At 35.9% G+C, this 22,432-nt stretch overlaps 2 protein-coding genes and 1 non-coding gene across 4 annotated transcripts; 1 reads left to right on the top strand and 2 right to left on the bottom strand.

Annotated features, from left to right (window-relative positions):
* Nucleotides 1-8,440: 8,440 nt before the first annotated feature.
* Nucleotides 8,441-11,792, bottom strand: LOC107779909 (uncharacterized). The gene is made up of 3 exons (XM_016600413.2): nt 11,649-11,792; nt 10,096-10,209; nt 8,441-8,750 (listed from the first exon to the last, which is right to left on the bottom strand). The coding sequence occupies exons 1-3, from the start codon at nt 11,667-11,669 to the stop codon at nt 8,622-8,624; spliced, it is 264 nt and encodes an 87-aa protein (XP_016455899.1). The 5' UTR covers nt 11,670-11,792; the 3' UTR covers nt 8,441-8,621.
* A 2-nt stretch (nt 11,793-11,794) lies between these two features.
* Nucleotides 11,795-11,868, top strand: TRNAI-AAU (transfer RNA isoleucine (anticodon AAU)). Its single transcript has one exon. It is a non-coding gene; the product is annotated as a tRNA-Ile (tRNA).
* Nucleotides 11,869-13,805: 1,937 nt separating this feature from the next.
* LOC107779908 (histidine kinase 1-like) lies at nt 13,806-21,965 on the bottom strand. 2 transcript variants are annotated; one of them, XM_016600411.2, is made up of 13 exons: nt 21,590-21,965; nt 20,746-20,988; nt 19,858-20,652; nt 19,517-19,764; nt 18,693-18,852; nt 18,285-18,411; nt 18,073-18,162; nt 17,676-17,870; nt 17,501-17,570; nt 17,308-17,350; nt 16,872-17,012; nt 14,796-15,848; nt 13,806-14,376 (listed from the first exon to the last, which is right to left on the bottom strand). In XM_016600411.2, exons 1-13 carry the CDS (start codon nt 21,839-21,841, stop codon nt 14,161-14,163), a joined length of 3,633 nt encoding a protein of 1,210 aa, XP_016455897.2. In that variant the 5' UTR covers nt 21,842-21,965; the 3' UTR covers nt 13,806-14,160. The 2 variants fall into 2 exon arrangements, with proteins under 2 accessions (XP_016455897.2, XP_016455898.2); XM_016600412.2 differs by having other exon boundaries at nt 19,858-20,649.
* Between the last annotated feature and the right edge of the window lie 467 nt (nt 21,966-22,432).

Below are 22,432 nucleotides of genomic sequence, written 5' to 3'. Positions count from 1 at the left end.
AAAGAACCTTCCATTAGAAATATATCATATTAACACCGATAGCATTACATTTCATTGAAGGGGACACAACCTTGATTTCCTTAATCAAATTATTTACATTCTCAATATTACAATTAGTTATCTCTTCAAATCACAATCATATTATACTCTTGTCACAATTAACCGAATAGAATTACGACCTAAGTCAAGTAACACACTACTCGAGTAACCTTTTCACGCCTATTCCCTGTGTGATTCGACCCCAACCTTGTTGGGTTATTATATTTGACATCGACCGCCTTATACTATTTAATTAAAGTGTAATTTGAGCATATCAATTATCTCTCCCATACCTCAATTTAATTTTTCCAACTTTTCTCCCTTATTCTAGAAGCCGATCAACATGCAATCCGAAGAAAATAAATGCACTAGGAGCAAATAAAATGCATCAGGATGATCTTTTGATTTCGGGTGCACCTGTCCTAGACGGACCCAACCCCTGTGTTGAGTCCCCAAAGTCATATGCAAGTGATGCAAACAAGTGTTCCTACTAGGGATCAGGCATGAGGATATGTTATTCTAGGTGTAAAACCTGGGTGTATTTGTTCTAGACCTGGCTTACCCGAGCGGACAGCTCGAGTCGAGGGGGGCAAGCGTACCGGGAATATAAAAGCTTCACCGGCTTTATAACTTGTCTGAACCTCGTTCTAAAATTGGGATATGACTCTAACAAAAAAGAAGTCACACGAAGTGCACACTTCCCATATGAATTAGAAGACTCAGAGAGAAGAAGGATTTCGTAACAATTTATATACAGTCCAAACAATATCAAAGCGGTAAAAAGCGGCATTTAGCACATTAGGCTCAAACATGTAAAAATTAAATAATGAATAAAGCCAAACAGTTATTCTAAGCTCAAATTCTTGAACCCTGAACCAAAAGTTCTGGGTTTTTGTCCCCAGCAGAGTCGCCAAAGGTGTCACACCTCCTGTTTACCCGGTAGGGGGTATAAGGGAGTTTTTTCAATTAATGTGACATTAATCGAAATGGGATTATTTTATTTAATTTCAGATTTGCCACTTGAAATAGTTTGTTTGATGTCCTAAGTCACGGGTTTATTTTAAATCCCAAATCGAGGAGAATTTTGACTTTATTTAAAAGTCTGTGAAACCAGAAATCTTAGGTAAGGAATTCTATTAACCCAGAAGAAGGTGTTAGGCATTCCAGAATTTCGTAGTTCTAGCATGGTCGCTTTAACTATTAATAATTGGCCTAATTATATGATTAATTACATATTTTAAACCTATTGTGCATTTTTAACTTTATAATCACTTTTAATTATTTTTTAACCGCTTTTTTAGGATTTATGAATTATTTCTAGAACAAGTCACGATTGTCGTACACTTGTCGTTTTGGAACAAATTGCAAACCACGCTACATGAAATGCACCCGCGATTTGCGATATGTTTATTTTATAATTATTCAAAGTTATTATGATTGGGTAACATGAAATGCACACCCGAATTTGGAATTATGTACCATGACTATGCCACGGGAACCGTACACATAGTCACGATGATTTAATTACGCGCCTAAAGCCAACTACGAATGTTCGTATATAAAACAAATTCAAAATTTAACGAACGGCTACTAATTATAGATATACTTTGGGTAGATATGTTAGCTTTTAATTTCTATTTGGAGAAAATTGGGCCAGCAGCAAGCCCACTACATTATCTAAGGAATATTTGCAAGAAAAATATGGTTGGTGCTGATTGGGCTCGAAATTGAGCCCAAGCGTGAAAACAAAGGAGGACGAAAACAAGTGAGCTTGTTTTTGACTAGGCAGCCTCATTTGGGCCAATATCAGGCCCAGCTGTTTGAAAGAAAGCCTTCAACGTTAAAACCCATTTTGCTATCTTAAAAAAAAACTTAATAAATAAGGTGCTGAACTTGCTTAGGCTCGAAATTGAGCCCAAAAGTGAAAGAAAAAACGGAGTAGGAACATGTTGGGCTTGGTTTTAACAAGCTGCCTCATCTGGGCCAACGCCAGGCCCAACTATTTTAACAAGAGGACATGTAACGTTAAGGCCCTAATGAGGCCTGATTTCTTCTATTTCAGATATGACAAAAAACACTACATAAATATTGGAAAATCAAAGTATTGAATATCCACATTCTAAGCCTTAAATCATTAACAAACCATTAGTTATAATACTTATAAGCTTAAACCTTAAACTACTCATTAAATACATTAATCTACAATATGCAATCACCTTATCAATGCTGGATTTTTAGACAACTAAATTGAATGTACTCAGCGACCAAGCAATGCATCTTTCAAACATGTGTGACATACTAATCAATATCCTATAATAAACAATCAAATAAGTTACTGGAGCAATTATGAACAATACATGAAAAGGTGAACTAATTTAAACCTTCATCACAATGGAGCTTCCAACTAAGCTATTAACTATCAAGCAGAATCCAACATGCTTAAACAAAACTAAGAAATTGCAAAAAAAACTAAGTAACTTGAAAGAATATATGTAAGGAAAAATTTAAGCTCAACATTTGAATATCAACTTCTTATTACATCCACCTAAACACATGCTTAGAGCTTCATTTTGTCACTCAAAGGTTCATGAAGTACCTGGATACAACAAGAACAGGGTGAGGAATCTCTGAGAAACAACAGAAAAAAGCAACAAGAAACAAGTAATTCAGCAGCAAATGACAGCAATATCACACAACTTCAACCTCACACCATAGTTCGACTCCTAAAACCAGAAATTCCCAGAAATTTGTTCTAGCTTTTCTTTTGAAATTAGAAATTGGATCAGCTACTAATGGAATAGTAGAGCTGAACTTTTTAGAGTGTTTTTAGGATCTGAAAAATCTCTTTAGAATGAGGGAGTAGTTTTTCTTTTATAGAGTATGCCCAAAACAGCATCAAAAGAGCATATTCTACCCTAAATGCCCGAAAGGTCAGATAGTACAGCATATTTGGACAGCTGTCTCTCCACTTTTTCAACTCAATTCCAACATTTACATGTTAAGAATGGGGAAGTTGTCTCATACTAGAACATTCTGATATTTTACTCTTTGTAAAAATCCAATTTTACCCTTTCAAGTACTGATTATTTCAATTCTAACCAGTCCTGACTAAAATTCTGATTTCAAAACTATTTGTGGAACCTCCTAGAACAATCTAACAGATTTCACCATTGAAACTTCCTAACATTGTTTTCAGTTGTATCCTTAGAAGCTTTGATTATCAATTAAACTTAGAATTAACTGGACCTTAAACCAAACAGCCTAGTCTATTAGTGAATTAAAGGATTAATCTAATCAAACTCTAAACAAAACTATATTCAAACAAGCAAACATAGTAAAACAGTGAACCAAACGAAGAACTAAAATAAAGATGTTAAGAAACCCTAGAAATTAACCTAATTAATTTACAAATGATCGAATCAAACAAACTAACAATTAAACTAATTTTTTAAAAGTCAAACATGCCTGAATAATTTCAAAATTAAACTAGCAGTTTAATTAACCTAAACAGATGCACTCGAATCATAACACAACAAAAGGGAAAATAGGTCAAAGAAATATATCGGAGGGATTTTCTAGCAAACCAGAACTTCTTTGAAATAGCTCCAACATATGCTAATCAATCGTTCCTACTGGGAACGATTAATTAACATATATTTCGAACTAAATCAAACCCAAAAAAACTACCAGAATCAAGAAAAAGGGGATTAGGTTTTTTTGGTTCTTCCTAAGATCTAAGATTTGAGGAAATGTAAGGGGATATTTGGAGAACCAGTGGTAGATTAGTGGTGAGGGAGAGTTGAGGGTCCTATGGTATGAATTTGGGGTTGGGCGACCTAGGGTTTAGGGTGTGACTTTTCGGATTTGACATTGGAGGATTTGGGTGATGATTTGGGAGAACCTAATGAGGGATTAGCGTTTGGGAGGGGCTCAGGATTACATTGTGTGAATTTAAAGCGGTTTGGAGGTACTCCAGCGCCGTAAGGCGATTTCTGGGCCTCGGAGAGAGGCGGAGCCGGCAAGGGGTGAGAGGGCGACTAGGGTTTCTTTGTGAGAGGGTATAGAGACAGAAGTGAGAGGGATTTTAGGGTTTGGGGTGGGTTCGGACAGTTTTAAAGGAGATGGGCAATCAGTTCTGAGCCGATAGATCAAAAGAATCCAACGACCGTGATTGAAAGGCGGGGAAACGTCGTCGTTTTAGGTTAGTGGGAAACGGACCGGGCAGACTGGCCTTTGGGCTTGGGTTTGAACGGGTAAAGGGAATTGGGCCACTAGATTTTGGTCTCTGGGTGGCCCAAATTTGAAATACCAGCCCCTCTTTTGTTTTCTTTTTTTTGCTTTTTTTTCTTTCTTTTTCTTTGCTTTTTTCTTTAATAATAATAAAAAATCTAAATTAATTAATTAAATCCTAATTTTAATCTTAAATTATCCTAAATTATAAAATTAAGCTAATCATCTATTTGTATTACCTACCAATTAATTAATCCTACATTAATAAAGAGGGAATTAAAACTAAAAATGAACGACATTTTTCTTTGTGATTTTATTTTGATAATGCAATTAATAACCAATTAATCCTAAAATGTGAACATGAAATCTAATATGCAATGCATGATATTTTGACATTTTTGGGCATTTTTCATGGTTTTAACAAAATTAAACATGCACAAAATGCAAACAATTAATAAAAATCCGACAAAAATCCTATAAAATTGAAAACAATTTGGAAAAAATCTATTTCTTTACTTTTGTAGGAGTAATTCTAATAGAGCAAAAATCGCATGCTCACAAGGTGTTGACATCGTTCTTTGGCTTGAATGAGGATTTCACATGTTTCCCTCTGGCGCAGGAACAAACTTTGTTCTCCATGAACTTTGACTTGGGCAGACCAAGAACCAGGTCCTTCTGAACTAGCTTATTCAGTAGAGAGAAGCTTGCATGCCCCAGTCTTTTGTGCCATAGCTCAACATCATCATCAACCTCTTTTAAGCAGCTCAAATCACCACTTTGTAGGGACTCAAAATCAGCAACATAGATATTCTTGTATTTTTGGCCACAAGTACCACTTCACCAGTTACTATATTTGTAACTGTGCATATCTTTGACAAGAACTCCACCTTGTTTCCTTTATCACATATTTGAGAAACACTCAGGAGACTGTACTTAAGACCATTGACATAGTACACATTCTCAATTTAGTGAGTGGGTGATTTCCCAATCTTTCCAACTCCAAGAATGTACCCTTTTTTCCCATTACCAAAGAAGACACTCCCTCCTTGCAGAGCTTTTAGTGAAATAAAGTTCATGGTATTCCCAGTCATGTGCTTTGAACCTCCACTATCCATGAACCATTGTTGACTGCTTCCTTTTAATGTTCACTGCACAAGGAAATCACGGGTTAGATTTAGGAACTCAAGCAAGTTTGGGTCCCTTGTAATAAAAAGAGGATGAATAAGTGATCTTCTTGTCCATGCAGGTAACATGGACTTTTTTATGGGTGGCACCTGGTCCTCTTTCAGCAGTTACTCTCTCGGCAAAAACTTTGTTTTTCTTAAGAGACTGAACCCTGGCTTGGCAATTTTCTTTGAAATGCCCATTGTTCCCACAGTGGGTACATAGCCAATTATCAGGCATAGTAACATACTTGCTATGAGGGTTATAAGGAGTTCTCTCCCTTTAAAACCCTATTCCCTGCCGATTTCCACCATTGTTAACATACATGGCAGTAATAGCATCCGAGGACTAGGTCCACTTAAGAGACTTCTCAAGATCATTTTTTAGTCTTTCCAATTCTGCTTGAAGTTGTTTATTTTTCTTAAGTTCACCACATAAACTATTTTTTACAACATTTAACTCATTTTCAAGCCTAATATGTGCTTCACTAGCAACTTCTTTTCCTCTCTCAGAATTTCCAGGCCTATATTATGCTTTGAGTTCCTCTATTGTTTCCTTCAAGTCTATAATCACAACTATGAGTCATCTCTTTCTTGCTCGAAGGCATCAACTTTCTCCACTAAGCCATTCTTTTCTTAACTGAAAAATTCAGTGGTTTCTTTTAAGTCAACAACTACCACCATCAAATCGTCTATTTCATGATCTACACTAGCAACTTTCTCAATTAGAACCTCCTTTTCATTTTCCAGATTACCCATGGTTTCCTTCAGATCAACTAAACAAACTACCAGGGCATCTCTAGTTTGTTCAGTATCTCCTAATTCTATGGTTAAGGCATCATTATCATCTACAAGACTATGATAGGCATCAATTAATACATTTGCTAATGACATGAGTTTCTTAGGAGAGTAGGATTTCAGATTTCTCTGAACATCCCTGAAGTTTACCTCATCATTGTCTGATTGAGCCATCAAAGCAAAGATTGAATCATATTCATTTACTTCACTTTCAACAGCCATCATAGAACTATCACCTGCATCATTTTCTTCTTTAAACTCACTGGAGGAATCTCTCCATGCTGCAAGAGCTTGCTTCACAACATTGTCAGTGGGGTTCTTTCTTTTGAAGCATTTGTCAGGAACCGAGTTCCTCTTGGCTGCTTTATCAGAGTTGTTCTTAAAGTGTTCTTGCTTCAGGAGAGGGAAATCCTTGATGAAATGCCCTGGCTTTCCACATTTATGATAGAGGTCATCATTCTTTGGTTTGCTGGAACTACCTCTCTTTGGTATGCCTCTATTTCTTTGGACCATTTTCTGAAACCTTCTAGTTAATAAGCCATGTTACTATCCTCCTCACTTGAGTCATTGCTTTCAGCTTTGAGTACCAGGTTCTTTTTCTTCTTTGGTTCTATTCTTTCACTGTCCTTCTTCTTCTTCATTTCGTAGGTTCTTAGATTTCCAACTAGCTCATCTATAGTTAGGGCATGCATATCTTTTGCTTCAGTAATGGCATTCACTTTACTCTCCCATAAACTGGGAAAAACACTGAGAATTTTTCTCACGAGCTTGTTCCTAGGAATGATTTCCCCAAGCGAGTATAGCTCATTTATGATAGACGTGAATCTTGTGTGCATGTCTTGAATGGATTCATCGTCCTTCATTCTGAAGAGTTCATACTCAGTGGTGAGTATGTCAATCTTAGATTGCTTTACTTGAGTGGTTCCCTCGTGTGTTGTTTGTAAAGCTTCCCATATTTTCTTGGCGGATTGACAGGCTGAGATCTTGTTGTATTCATCAGGTCCTACGCCACTCACCAAAATTTTCTTGGCACGAAAGTTTTTCTCCACAGCTTTCCTATCTGCATCGTTGTATTCTTTCTTAGTTTTTGGCATCATCACTGGAGGGTCTCTGACCTTCTTTGTTGGGACATAAGGACCATCACAAATAACATCCCATAACTCAGAATCTTCTACCATGATGAAGTCATGTATTCTTGTCTTCCACCACCCATAGTATTGTCCATTGAACCTGGGTGGTCTGTAGGTAGACTGACCCTTTTCAAAATTTGGTGGAGCAGCCATGAGGATCCTTTCTAGGTGTTAACCTGATAGAAAGAACCCGCTCTAATGCCAATTGATAGAATATATGAGTCCACCAAACTATATAGAGACCAGGTCCTATATAGGTTTCCACAGATAATGCTAATGCAACAGTAAGTAAATGGAATAGGGAACTTTTACGTGAAAAAATCCTTGCTCAAGGGAATAAAAAATCACGACCTACACTGGTAGGATTTCAACTTCACTATGAGCAAACTTTAGATTACAACCTATGCAATCTAGGAATTAAACTCTTAATCCCTCACTAACTTGTAATACACCTATTACAAGCCATTTTGCAATACACTTATTACAAAGACTTCAACTCACGACACAAACACTGAAGGTTTATGGTTTACAAGAGGTTCCTAATTAAAGCTTCTTGATAAGCAAAGTAGGAATTACAATGAAGAACAATTACAAAGTTATAACTCAACTAAGGACATACAAGAGACTTGTTGTAGGAGCTGGTCCGTGGTAGTGTTGTACTTTGTTCTTGATGTACTTGAGAATTGAATGCTTGACAGATGAACGGTTGGAGTGCTTGAATTGAATTCTCAAATGTTCAAGTGATGTTTTGTTGTAATGCTCTTTGTTAATACAACTTGGATGACATCACTAGAATGATGTAATCACTTGGTTGGTCAATAGGGAGTGATTGTTGTACTATTGACTGTTGTCAGTTTTGAGAAGTTTATTCTCTATGATAATTTTTCCTTTATCATGATGGTTTTTTTAACGACATACCCAGTATCATGATGGTTTTTTTGATAAAGGATAATCTACTGAAGAAACTTGAACAAATTATTATATTCTTAGGGATGAGGATAATAGCAAATTATATGATAGTCAGCTCTAGACATAGTTTAGGTTTTACGCCGATACAATAATAAATGCATACTTGTGTCATGATGGAAGAAATAATTGTCATAATAAACATGTATGCGACAGAGATTTACTGCAGACACTGATACCACTGAGAATAAAATGAACAAAGATCCTACATGCTTCAAATAGTACATCAACTGATGATACTTGTATTTTACACAAAGCAAACTAGAAAACAAAAATAATGTTGCAATTTCCAAATCTAAGGGCCTCGAAAACTGTCTGTTTTATCCAGTCTTGAGGTACCTGAGCTTGAGGATTCTCCCATTACATCAGGAGAAGGTGCTGGACGTGTTTCCCGCTTCAAAGAAGTTGGCAATCCTGAAACTTCCTGAAAAAGAATTAATAGGACAGTTCTTATCTACACAATTCAATGACTAGGGAGAGATGCTCTCATTTTGAATTCTTTGTTCCATTTCTTTAAGAATACATAATATTACCAACAACTGTAAGAATTGAGATGACCGATTTAACATCAATGTTTGAGAAGTTGCGCAAATATTTGAGCAAATCAACAACTCTAGCTAAATCAAATCTAGATACAACAACAACAACCCCAGTTAAATATCACAAGTGGGGTCTGGGAAGGGTGAAGTGTACGCAAATCTTACCCCTCCATAAGACTGTTTCCAAAAGACCCTTGGAAACAAATCTAGATGCTGCTGGAAATACAGGCCTTGGACAGAGAGTATTGCTATGATTCCTTTAGACAGAAATACCAGGTGCAGAATGTTATCTTTCCTCTTCAAAATGCAATGACGTCACTTTTAATATTAAATGCAGGTATCTGTGCTCTTGTGAAGCACCGCAATATATAAGACTGTAATAATCATTTCCTCTGAACTTATTTCATTTTAGGTGTTCTAAGAAGAAAAAGGTAAATGCATCAGTTCAATCGTTACGGACACAGTGCAATGCCTCACTCTTAGAGGTGGCCTTGAGTCATGCTTAGTTTAATATGGTATCAGTAGTAATAGACTAATAGCTGCTTCCAGTTAGTCAGTTCACCAATTTCTTATTTGGCACATCACAGCTTAAAATTTTATCGCGACATAAAGTTGCAACACAGAAGATGAAGTTACATCATGAATTAGAAACCCCAGATTAAGGAACATATTTAGAATGCACCGCTTATTAGACCTATCAAACTGTTCTTACTAAACTTGGATCACTTAACAAAATGAAGATTATGTTGGAAAGAACAATAACCTTAGATTTTTACCTTTCTGTTCAGTTTCATGCTCAAAGTCGGAATGAAACTGTTGCACAGGGTTATATGCAGCAGTCTTTTTTTGTTTGTTTGTTTTTTAAACCATGCAACAGTCTTCATTAAGAAAAATATGGCAACTTACAGTAGAATACTATATAAGGAGAACAACGAGTAAGGATAAGACGGGACCAAATCCGGATTTAGTGCAGTGATGAGGACAAAGAGTAAAGAAATGGCAAAAGAAAAGAGAGTTGGGAAAAAAGCGGAAGCAGAAAACAAATAGTTCTTTCATTTGTCCCTAATGGTTGATGTGCTTTTACATGCTGTTAGAAGTTTGTCAACTATGAGTCGTTATTTGGTTGAAATGGCTGAGATCCTCAAATTTGAGTGGTTATCACACGCTGTACTCATGAGATTGTTCCCATGTGACACTGATACAGCAAGAAAATTCATTAATGCAACTTACCTTCATCAAATGCAGTCTCAAGTCACAAGGTCGAACTTGATTACCAATACATGCCATAACAAAATTTGAATATTGAAACAAGACATCTGCAGCAGCTTGCTTCTTTTCTTCAACCTGGAATGTTATATGAGAGTTAAAGCTAATAGCACAATATAGAGATGAAAATTCCAAAGGATCCTCGTGCACATTGCATGGTAACCAAACTTAAACTTTTCAGCAAGCAGTGGTCACTCCTAAAATAAGGAAAATAGTTTCAGACAACTAAAGTCAGCAATAAAATCTTATATGCATGGACATGCTTCTAGCCATGCTTATTTCCATCTTAGAGGGGTTATGTCAATTATTTATGCACCAGCGGCGTCCCTAATACATGTATCAAAAACCCAAAACCCATGACTACAGATGCTTAACAGAACAATAATCATCAAACAAATCCCAAGGAGAATTTTTTCTTAAGGTAAATAATTTTATCACTATGTGAAAAACTCCTGTATACAAGCCGTATACCAAAAAATAGTGAACATGCACAATAACATGGTCTGCTAATGTCACTCAATACAAAAACTTCATGGCTATACCAAAAACTATAAAATAAAAAAATTGTGCCTATATTTATACAAGACGCTTATTTTGCAGTCAAACACTTCCATCAATCCTTAGAGAGGTGAAGAAAACTCTCTCGCTTAGTGGGTATTTCCACTTTCAACTATTAACAATAAAAGTTTTCTATACTGAATTTTATTACTGCCAAAACAAGTTAGATCTTGATTATCCTTTTTCACTTTGATTATCGGTTCCTTTCTTCCTTTCTTTAGCTAGGCAGTTCACCAATTTGAACTAGCCATAGATTCAATCTGAGGAAAAAAATCTCCTTTTCTTTTTGTTCGTTATTTAAAGAAAGACTAAGGGTAGATTTGCCTCCTAAAACCTTCACCTATTGCAAACCTGGGATTGCCTTTAAGGAGGTGATCTATAACCAGATAAGGCAAAGCTAGAATCTAGAAATCAATACTCACTACTTGCTTGAAACACTTCTTCCAATTTGCCTAAGCTTTAGTTGGCAGTGTTACCTGTACCAGACATAGTTATTAAAAATCCCACTTTTGAAAATTACCCAATTTTGATAATCATTCTAGACTCAAATGCTACTAAGGCCACAGGATTTTGAGATCCAAGGTTTAATATATTTTCTCCCATGCTTATGGCTAAGTTATCTTTGGAACTACAGGTTCCAATTGATTAACATACCAACTTATTGCCATTTTATATGGCATCACTTCTCCCAAAAAAATAAAAAAATTACAGTTAGAATTGTTCAACTGCATCCGGGATAAGGCCTAATTTTTTTAATAGACTTGAAAGAAAAACCAAAAAGGGGTAATAAGAAGCTTCAGTTAAAGCTTCAAAAAACACAAACAATGTCGAGAGTCTATTAAAACCAAACGCAAAAGGTTTAAAGCCGCAATCCAAAATCAAATAAATACCTAGTGTTACAAAACAAAAGGAAAATTGCAACAGTAACAGTAACAGGAAAATTGCAGAAAGCTTGGTACCTCGTAATCGTCCTTCATCATGACTGAGTTATGGGTTTTCTTCCCTGCTTCTTCCCCCTCAAATTCGCAATTAACCTCAATTTTAATATACCAAGGCTACTGAGTCAATATCATCTTATAAAACATATTTCTGCCAAAGTAATAAAGGCCCATTAGCTCAGTTGGTTAGAGCGTCGTGCTAATAACGCGAAGGTCGCAGGTTCGAGACCTGCATGGGCCAATTCTGTTTTTTTTTAAAATTTTGGCTAATTTGTTTGAAAAACACTTCTGAGCAGCAATTAGTGTTTGGCCAAGCTTTAAAAAACTGCTTTTTGAGAAGCAATTTCTCTTGGAGAGAAGCTACTTTTTCTGCTTTTGCTTCTCCTCAAAAACACTTTTTTTTCCTTAGTGAAGCTTGGCCGAACACCTCAATTTTTTACCAAAGGTGCTTTTTTTCAATTTTTTGTCAAAAGTGGTTTTGGAAAAGAAAAAAAAAACGCACCTTTGGCCAAAAATAAGCTTGGTCAAACAGGTTATAAACCATACTGCACCGAACTAATGTTTATGTTTCTTTCAATAAATCGTAGGTTTTTATATAATTTTATAACCATACCGATAATTAGAGTAGGTTTTTTATTTTATGAAAATAAACCAGAAAAATACCGAACCGTACCGAATAAATTTATATGTGAAATATATTTATATACTAAGTTTAAAAATAATAAAGCAATAAATTTTGCCTTTGGCCTTGGAATTATGAAAATAGTTACAAGCTAACAAGTAATTAAACTCAAAATTCTAATTCCTAAATAGGTTAATGCTACTCCTAGTGAAACTAAGTTGTTTTCGCATATTAACTTTTGGCCAACACCTCAATTTTTGGTCAAAAGAAGCATTTTTTGCCAAAAATAAGCTTGGCCAAACAGGTTATATAAACCATACTGCACCGAACGAATTTTTAGGTTTCTTTCAATAAATCGTAAGTTTTTGTATAATTTTATAAACGTACCGATAATTAGAGTAAGTTTTTTATTTTATGAAAATAAACCAGAAAAATACCGAACCGTACCGAATAAATTTATATGTGAAATATATTTATATACTAAGTTTAAAAATAATAAAGCATTAAATTTTGTCTTTGGCCTTGGAATTATGAAAATATTTACAAGCCAACAAGTAATTAAACTCAAATTCTAATTCCTAAATAGGTTATGCTATTCCTAGTGAAACTAAATTATTTTCGCATATTAACTAGCAAGACACAATGTATTCTAGCGGAGTAGCCAGCTACAATATATTGAATATATTTTCATTCGTATGATTTAAATTTATTTTTTTGAATATTTAGTCTCCTATAGACTTTAGTTTTGAGTCTCAGCTTGGTTAATATTTTTTCCTCGTGTGATTTATTTTTTCTTTGTCTTAACGTAGTTTTTTTTTACGCTGTTGTAGAATAGTTGATGGATATATATACTTCAGCTATCTTTCATGTTTTATTAATTCATCACCATTTGAATAGTAAAAATGTCTAAAGAGTTTTGCGACGTCTTATAAAAGTATGAATATTATTACATTCTACTTCACTAGTGACTTTTACATAACATTTAAGAAAATACCAAAATATTAACCGAACTATACCGATACTGAAGTGAAACTGACATGATTGAGACAGTTTCGAAAAGTCTAATTTTAATTATACATAATAGTAGAATAACTGAAAAACTGATACGGTACAAATTTTATAAAATAACCAGTCAAACCGAATCATTGACATAGTAGTTTTTTTCAATTAAAATTTCCCAGGCTCGTCATGTTTTACTACTAGCTATGTGTTCCTTTTTTATTTATCTTTGCGATAATAAAGTTCTCAGGCTTGACATGTTACACTGACACACATACACTCTCTTTTTGGTCCTTTTTTGTTTTTTATTTATCCTCGCGACAATAAAGCGTTGTGCTTGCCATGTTCTTTCTTTTTTCACATTTTGTCTTCTGTCTAAATTAACTTCTTTTATAAAAAAGATCCCTGGTTTATATAACTTGGGGCGGCTGTCCAGGAAGTCCAAGATGAGTTTGGGTTTGTAATTTGCACGTTAAAGATTGTTCAGAAATTAGAAGTTTACAGAAACAAAGACACAAATATTAAAGTTGGAGACCAAAAAAGAACCAGCAGTCATATTGAAGACGCTTATTACAAACTTTTGCATAAACTATAACAGATACAGAATTAGTGTTCAATGTGATACATACATCTCCTGTACAGATTGCCAATATTTTGCTAATCAACACTCTGCTTAAGCTAACTATAAAAAGAAAAAAAGAAAAAAAAGCCAGCGCGTGCAGTGTTATAGACTCTTATTAATTCGAATTTCTGCATAAGCTATAGAACAGATACAAAGTTAGAACATTCCTGTACAGATTGCAAAACTTTTGCTCATCAAAACTCTGCTCAAGCTCACAAGTTTTCGGAGCTCTTCCATTTTTGTTTGTTTTCTTCTGTTTTTGTTTTTCAGTAGCTGGAGAGGTATGGTGGTTAGGATTTTCTCTCGGTCAAGGAAAGAATGGTGGAAACCATCAACTTTCTGTCAATGGGCTTGGTCAAATAAGCATCCATACCAACCTGTAAGCATTTTGCTTCATCCGATGACATTGCATGAGCTGTCAGTGCAACAATAGGTATGTGTGTTCCTGTCCCCATTTCCGCTCTTCTAATTGCCTTTGTTGCTTCATAGCCATCCATCTTTGGCATCTGGTAAGAACAATTATATTAGCAGAAAATTTTAGAATGATCATGTCGAGAGAATTAGAATGAAACAACACAACAATTCTCATTTAACTGTTCCTCCATTCAGTGATTGTTGATTGTTTCTTCCAAAAACTCCCTCTGTTCCATTTTATGACACTCTTTCCTTTTTACTCTATTAAAAAAAGAATGATATTTTTGTATATGTAGTACCTCTTTTAGCTGTAAACTTTCTAGTTTACCACCTTAACATTATGCTCTTATAGCCATAGAAATGTCATGGCATGTTCAAAACCACAAGTTCTAAGGGTACTTTTGGCACATGGGAAAAGTCTTTATTTCTTTAGTACAATCCGTGGCCAATCAAGTATTGTTCTATAAGATGAAAAAGGAGGGATTATTATGTAAAGTCGTGATCGACTTACTTGACAATCCATGAGGATCAAGTCATAAGGAAGGGAATGAACGCTTTCAGCTTGGAGGGTAATTGAACTGCCTTCTTCCTGAAGAGATTCATTTCTACATTCATCAGAACTAGACATGGGTTTTAGTGCATCCACTGCCTGCAGCCCATCTCCTACAACAACCACTTTAGCTCCCAATTTTTCCAGCATTATTCTAGCTACTCTTTGCAGCACTGGAGTATCCTCAGCAAGCAGTATACGAAGATCAGCTAGAGACTTCTGGTCTGCTATCTTATCTGAGCAGGCATTAGTGACCTCTTTGGTGGGACTGCTTGTCAAATGATGTTCTCCATTCCTCGTTTGTCCGAGATCATTCATGTCCGAAGTGTTTTCTTCATTGAAGTCAATGTAGTAGTTGTTTAATGTCCCAAAATGTGAGAGAGAGGCTTTGGCAAAATTTTCTTCCCTATTTTTTTCAGAAAGGAAGGCACTTCCACATTTTTCATATCCGTTATCTGACTTGTCAGAGTCATCTGAGCAGGCAATATCAGAGTGGTTAGAATCAATTTCAAGACATTCATGCAAATCTCCTTCTACTGTTACATTGCCAAAGGACTGCAGTTCAAGATTTTTTTCTTTTATAATAGTTTCCAAAATCTGAATCATTTTCCCTTTATATAGTGGTCTATTGACCATAACTAGGTGTCTCCTTCGCAGTTCCATCTTAATGGTACTGGGGGTGTCATGGTAAAGAATCCATGCAAACTTTGCTCTGTCATAGTATTTATCAAGAAAATTTAGCTGCTCCTTCCATATATTTGTGCTCAAGTCAAGTATGCCAATGTCTACAACTATGACAAGAAGTGATGCGGCACTAGGATCTTGAATGCTCAAATCTTCAGGTTCTAAACATTCACAAGGTACGTCTTGCAAATGGCTTTTGGATATTGAAATCCCCTGAAGAATTTGAGTGAGCTCATTCCAATCAGATGCTCCGCAAGTATGCACCCCATTTCTCTCTAACCACTGGGACATTATTTCTCTACTCATTCTGCCATTGAGTGCAAGCAACACCTGTATTCAAGTTCCATTATGTACAAATTGCTCAGACTTTCACAAATTATAATCAATTTAACTCAAGGTACACGAGGGTTTTCACAAGTCCAAAGTAATATAGCCATTCTTAATGAGGGTGTTGGGGATTGTAAGGGCTAGTTGGGGATGGAATCATGATAAGATAATCAAGTAGGGATATCACAAGATAAAAGTGCCAAAAAAGTACTTCGATGGGTGCTGGCGAAGGAGGAACCCATATCAATTATACATTTGCCACAAAGAATTGTATGAGGGAGCGATCACAAGTGTGACACAGGGGTGGAGTTAGGAATGAGCTTCCCATAACTGTGAATTTACGCCAACGATCTCCCTTGAATCTACACTTGTTACATAGTTATGGATGAACTGACCAGTAAAAAAACATGATGAGATTAAAACGTACATGCTATTGCATATAACACTGTTTTAATTGACAAAACTAGCGAAGTATTCAACCAAAAGTTGGAATATGGAACATAAATGTAGAGCGGAAAGGTTCTAGGATAAGCAGAAGTAAGACAGAAGATATCCGCTGCAATTTTAGTCCCATAAGAATGGAGGTGAACTGAAATTAGACGAGATTGTGTGCTTAAAATGAAGGCAACTTAGATATCTAGGCTCAGTTATTAGAAGAATGGTATGATAGATGAAGATATAATATATAGAATTCAAATAGGATGACTGAAATGGAGGAGCTTTGCGGGCTAGCAAAGTGATGCGAGTTTTATATAACAATCGGAAGACCAACAATATTACATGTGTGTAAATACTGGGCCTAGGTGTCCTAGAAATGTGAATGCTATGATTGATGTGCGGTAGTACCAGACTATACAGGATTAGAGATGATTGCGTCCACAGAGAATGCAAGTAACTCCTGTAGATATATATGATAAAATGAGAGAAGTTAGCCTAAGATGGTTTGGTCATGGTCTATGTATTCCTGCAAATACATCATTTCGTAGGTGCAGCACTAAAAACACATCATTTCGTAGTGATACTTACCCTCATTTTATGCTCTTCAAAATTGAACTGGCAGTGTTGTCCAGTGACTTCTGGAGGACAGTTTAGTTGAAGGTATAGTTGCATCACTGTCCCTGGTCCATTTTTCTTTACAACCTTAATCTCTCCACCCATTTTGTTAACCTGTATATCATCCTATCATCATTAGAAACTGGTAAGGTAGTCAATATTCTTCACTTTTATGTTTAAAGCCTATTCCAAGGGGAAAACTTTCAGAAATTATGAACAGTGTGGATTTTTATTAGAGGGGTTGTTTTGGCTTGTAAGGGGCTTAAGACGTTATCAAGTCTAGAAAATCCTAAAGACAGAACTTGAATTCTTTTTCAAGCCAAATCCAAATTGAAATATTTTTTCTTGCGAATTCGAAGTCTCAAATTCCTGAAACTTATTTATTTGAAACAGAAAAAATTGAACTCACCAGGGTACGTACAATGCATAGTCCAAGGCCAGTGCCACCATGCCTGAGTATGAAGTTAATCAAACAATGAAATATCTTTAGTTAGATAAAAGTAGCTTTAAGGTGTGCAGGAAGTAAATTCATTCAGTCATACATGTATTCTGTTATATAACTAACAAAGTTTACCCAATAGAATGATGTGAAAACTGCTTACAAGCGAGTTGTCGAAGGATCAGCTTGCTCAAAACTTTCAAATACAGATTCCCATTTACTTGGATCAATTCCTAGAGTAACAACAAGGGAAATCCAGAGAGAGAGAGAGAGAGAGAGAGAAAGTTAATATGCAGTAGCAGCAAGTGGGAAAATAAGTTTAAATGGTTATTTCATACCGCAACCAGAGTCCTCAACTTCAAACCACAAGATCATTTTGTTATCTTTCTTGGACAATTTTTTTCCCTGGCTCTCTTGTCGCTTCAACTTTACTTTAGGAGCAGACCAAGAGTCTTTCTGATTAAGTGGAAAATTCCCTCCACAAGAAAAAGTGTTTGCACTCTCGCACCATCCCCGAAGAATGATGTAACCCGCTGTAAGGTATTTCAAATTGTAAAATCACCAAATGCACTTGTCTCGCAATAAAATGTTATTGATCAAGATCTAATCTCTTCATTTTATCAGAGGTGGAATAGGGTCAGTAGAATCACGCTATTTAATTCTTGTAAGGGCTTTACCAATTATGAGGACAAATGAAAGAACTTGCTAATGTATGTATTAAAAAGTTGCACTTACAGGTAGTAAACTTGAGAGAATTGCTAATTAGATTTGCGAAAATTTGAACAACTCTGGCAGAGTCTCCTTTAACTAATTTTGGCATATCATCTGCGGATAGAAATATGAAAACATAATATGCCTTTAGAAAACAATGCGAAGAGTCTCAAATTCAACTCTTAATCATAATTCTTGTGCATTTTCTACAATTGTACGGAGAACAGAGGCTCTACCGGAGATATCTAGAACTGTCTCAACATTGTGATTAATGCACTGGACAGAGAACATATCAACAAGTCCTTCAAGTTCTTTAGCCAAGTCAAATTCTGTTTCTTCCAACACCAGTTTTCCAGATTCTACCTGTACAAAAAGTATAAGATGATGTATATGATTTTTCTCAGGTCTAATTAAAACTATTCTTTGAAGAACAAGCTTAAGCCAGCTGCAACGTTACCCAAAATGGTCCATGAAAATCTATAGTACTATTTCATTGCTACTATAGTTTCTCCAAGGAACAGTGAGGTAACTTTAGCCAATCAAAGAGTAAACTCTTTCCAATATATCATCAAAAGACTTGTCAATGTGCTATATCAGTGTTCACAAACGTGTTGATATTTCCATAGTTTGCTTTTGCATCTTACCTTGCTGAGATCCAAAATGTTGTTCAGAAGGCGAAGCAAAGCGGTTGAGCATTTACGAATCTGGGTAATAGTTGCATACTGCTCATTTGTAAGATAACCATCACTTATAAGGATGTCCAGCAAGCCAATAACTGCAGCCATAGGTGTTCGTAATTCATGACTGTGAAAAAACAAAGCATGAAGTAACTGTAGAAATGTACAACTTGAACATTTGAGAAACTAAAACTTTCAACTGATCACAATGAATCAGACCCTAAGGCAAGATCTAGAGTAGAATAGTGAAAGTTTAGCTAATTATAGAGTTAAAAGTGAAAGCAGTCCAAAAGAAAGGAAATGTAAACAAAAAGCTAAAAGCTCGGTTAAAGTTTGCTTCATTGAACAAGCAAAAATGTTAATGCAACTTCTGCTGAACTTGAAGGGAATACGTGCTGGTTATTATTTCCCGGTGCAGATGTTGAACCTTAATTTGGAAAGTAACAATTCAGTATACTATAATACCTATTCCAGTCATTATTAAATTTGCGAAAATGCCCATATTTTCATGGAATTCGTCTGTGGTCTGACGCAATTTAAAACAACTATGGCAAGCAAAAACTAGACCAAAAGATAGACACTACTGAAATGTCTGATAGCTTTATTTCAGATAATATATTTTCAGAAGATGGCTTTTACTTGCTAATATGAGCTATGTAAACACAAAACAGTGCAATTATTTCTCTTTTAAAGATCTGCTAGAACTTAACCCATTATTAATGCACTAAAAACCCCCACAGCAGGTACAAATATATTAAGCTAATAATAATAAAGGACTGATGAATATTCACCTCATGTTTGCTAGAAATTGGCTTTTGTAATTGCTCGATGCCTCTGCCTTCCTTCTTGCATCAAACTGGCTTATCAGCTGTGCTCTAAGTTTCATTTCCTTCGACACTCCATTTGTCAGTACAAAGATGCAGACACATCCAATGATTAGGATGCATATTGATGCTGAGATCAATATTACTAGAGTCTTGATAGCCCTCTCGTCTACCTTTCCCATTATATATTTTCTTGGAATAATGATAACTCCTACCTGCAAAGTTTGCAGAACAGTAAGACGTCTAATAATTTGCCTCGAACTTATCCAACCATGATATACTAAACTTGTGCTAAGCTAACAATTTACCATTGGAAGTCTCTTTAAGTGCAGGAAAAATGAGTCAATATAATAGAGCTGGTTCCCAAGTTTAGCATTCTCTATGTGCACTTCTTGACTTGGGGGAAGCCTGTTTCCATATTCTTTCTGTAAGCACTCAGCTCCAGACCGTATAACTGGGTCTTCAGAATCAATAGCCATCATTAGCTTCGGTCCTTTTGTGGTATTCATCAAGAGAGGGGAATTCGTGGAAGTAGCGAGCAACCATCCCTCCTGAGAGGTTAAATAAATGTGACCACTGTGGAATTCAACAATTTCTTTCATCAATTGACCTACACTATAAAGAGCTGTAGTAACTCCCACAACAGCAACTATGCTTTTGTTCGATGGATCCCAAACTGGCAACGCTGCTGAAAGCAACGGCGAGTCTGTATACTTGCTCACAGCCACATGCCATGAAGCTGCACCATCTGGTACTTGAGATATTCCAGCAATGTTGATCAACTCATCGGGAGGAATTATGCTTCGCTTTCCATTCTTTTCTCCAGTAGAGGGATCTAAGGGTTCTCGGTACCAAACTGCTGAGATGTTGTTGTGTATAGTTTGATCATTCCATCCTTGACGAGACGATAACAAATTAACATCATATATACCACTTATAGAATAATTGGCAAGATCAGAGTATATGTAGAATGTATTGTTGCTCCTGTGATCTCTGTGGAAAGCCTGAACAAAACCATTTCTATAGTTGATGGTTAAGGAATTAAGAGCTTTCCGACTTGCAAATAGAGCCCATGTTACATCCTTCATGGATTCGTACAGCTGCTGAGGGGCAAACATCAAATTAATAAAATTAGATAATTAGAAGCTTGAACACTGCTTCATAAAAGTAAGAAAGCAAGAGGAGAAAGAAATAACCTCAACTTGTTGAGCTTGATCAACAGGTTTGCTACACTTTCTGATTACATACCCTGACAGCTTAACTTGAGCAGTTGTTATTTCAACTGTAGAATTTAAAATGCTCCACATTCGTAATATTGGTCTCTGCAGAAGTTCATGACGAAGACCAAATGCTAGTGTGTTAAGTGACCTTGTTGTGTAAACTCTGGTAAAATGCCATGTTAATAATGTTAGCATTCCAATCAAAATTGCTAGCATGACCTGCATACACCCATAAAGAAAAAGGCCAAATCAAGAATCTGAATATATTTCCACCTCATTTAACTCAATATGTATCTAACCAACACTTGTACTGTCTCAAGATGAAAAATCAAGATTCAATTTTCCAACCACTGAACGGGAGCCTAGGAGCAACACTACAGTTGTCTCCGTGTGACCTATAAGGCACGGGGTCGAGCTGTGGAAGCAGCCACTAATTCTTGTATTAGGGCAGGCTATGTACATCACAACCTTGGAGTGCCGGCTTCCTCGGACCCTGCCTGAATGTGGAATGTTTTGCGCACAAGTTACCCTTTTAATTTTCAGACCACTAAGATATTAGAAGTGGGATACTGAAATAAATTGACAGCTCAAGATGAAAAATAAACAAAGGATTTAATTTGATGTATGTTTTTAGCAAACTAGCCAGAAGATAAAATAGGCAGCTAATGCCAGAGGTTTTTCTCTATGGGGATGAATCATCAAAAATTGGCAAGCAAAACTAAAAACAGCCAAAACTGATCGAACCAAGAAAATGATTGAAATATTTTAGCCAAAACGATTTCAGTAGTTGCTTTCAACTCAACAAATAAAATTTGGGTACCATGATAGCAAGACGAACGACGAAAACACCACGGTAGGAAGACTGACAAATGCTACTGTCGAACTGAAGTTCTTCATCGACCTCTACATCCTTATGGAAGGAAGGAGATAATTGGTTTCTTTTTGAAAAATCAGCAAAGCCAAGCATCTTGTAAAGAACCCTTTCAGGCAATGATCCCTTTGGTGTAATTGGAGGTGACGAAGATTCAGAGCTTAGAGTAGTAGAAGTTCCATAAGCTTTATTATGTGCCATTAATATTCTTTTTGTTCAAAGGAAGAATAATCACAAGACTAGCTAGTGAATAGTACTTTGCAGTAATTAACAACTAGAGGAGGAAGTTGAAGCCTATAGACATAAATGACAGAGACTTAAAGAAGGGGCAGTCTCTGTTAATTATATAAAATTTCTTGTGACACTGTCGCTTCCCACTTTATGGATGTGCTAAAGGAATAGCGAGTGGGAGGTTTGGTGTTATTTATTATATATTGTTACGAAACAATAAAATAAGAAGAAGACTATTGCATAGAAAAGTAGGGAGAGAGAACTCTTATTGATTTTGTGATAAAATACAATAGAATAGAACCCTCTATTTATAGGGAGAGGTTGACTTAGCCACCAAGTAATAAACCCTAGAATCTCTCTAAATATGGACATTCACCATAAATAAAATTCTATTTATAACACTCACTCTTGAATGTCTATTCAACAGATAATGTGCCTCGTTAAAACCTTAACTAAATAAAACCCAGTGGGACAAAACATTGTAAGAAAAAAGAGTACAATGCGTATTAACTCTCCCTGATGAGAGTACACATATCTAACAATACGCCTTTTGGTTGCCTC

The sequence above is a fragment of the Nicotiana tabacum genome, chromosome 3 (assembly GCF_000715075.1).
Source record: "Nicotiana tabacum cultivar K326 chromosome 3, ASM71507v2, whole genome shotgun sequence".
In the NCBI taxonomy this organism is placed as follows: domain Eukaryota; kingdom Viridiplantae; phylum Streptophyta; class Magnoliopsida; order Solanales; family Solanaceae; genus Nicotiana; species Nicotiana tabacum.
This window is presented reverse-complemented; position numbering and strand designations above follow the sequence as displayed.

Coding starts and splice junctions, on each gene's coding strand:
- LOC107779909 (XM_016600413.2), bottom strand. CDS start 11,669: ATGATGAAGGACGATTACGAG. Junction 10,210..11,648: donor TGATGAAGGACGATTACGAG/GTACCAAGCTTT, acceptor ATAACATTCCAG/GTTGAAGAAAAGAAGCAAGC. Junction 8,751..10,095: donor TGAGACTGCATTTGATGAAG/GTAAGTTGCATT, acceptor ATTCTTTTTCAG/GAAGTTTCAGGATTGCCAAC.
- LOC107779908 (XM_016600411.2), bottom strand. CDS start 21,841: ATGGCACATAATAAAGCTTATGGAACTTCTACTACTCTAAGCTCTGAA. Junction 20,653..20,745: donor ATCAAGCTCAACAAGTTGAG/GTTATTTCTTTC, acceptor TTTGCCCCTCAG/CAGCTGTACGAATCCATGAA. Junction 18,853..19,516: donor CAATTTCTAGCAAACATGAG/GTGAATATTCAT, acceptor GTTTTTTCACAG/TCATGAATTACGAACACCTA.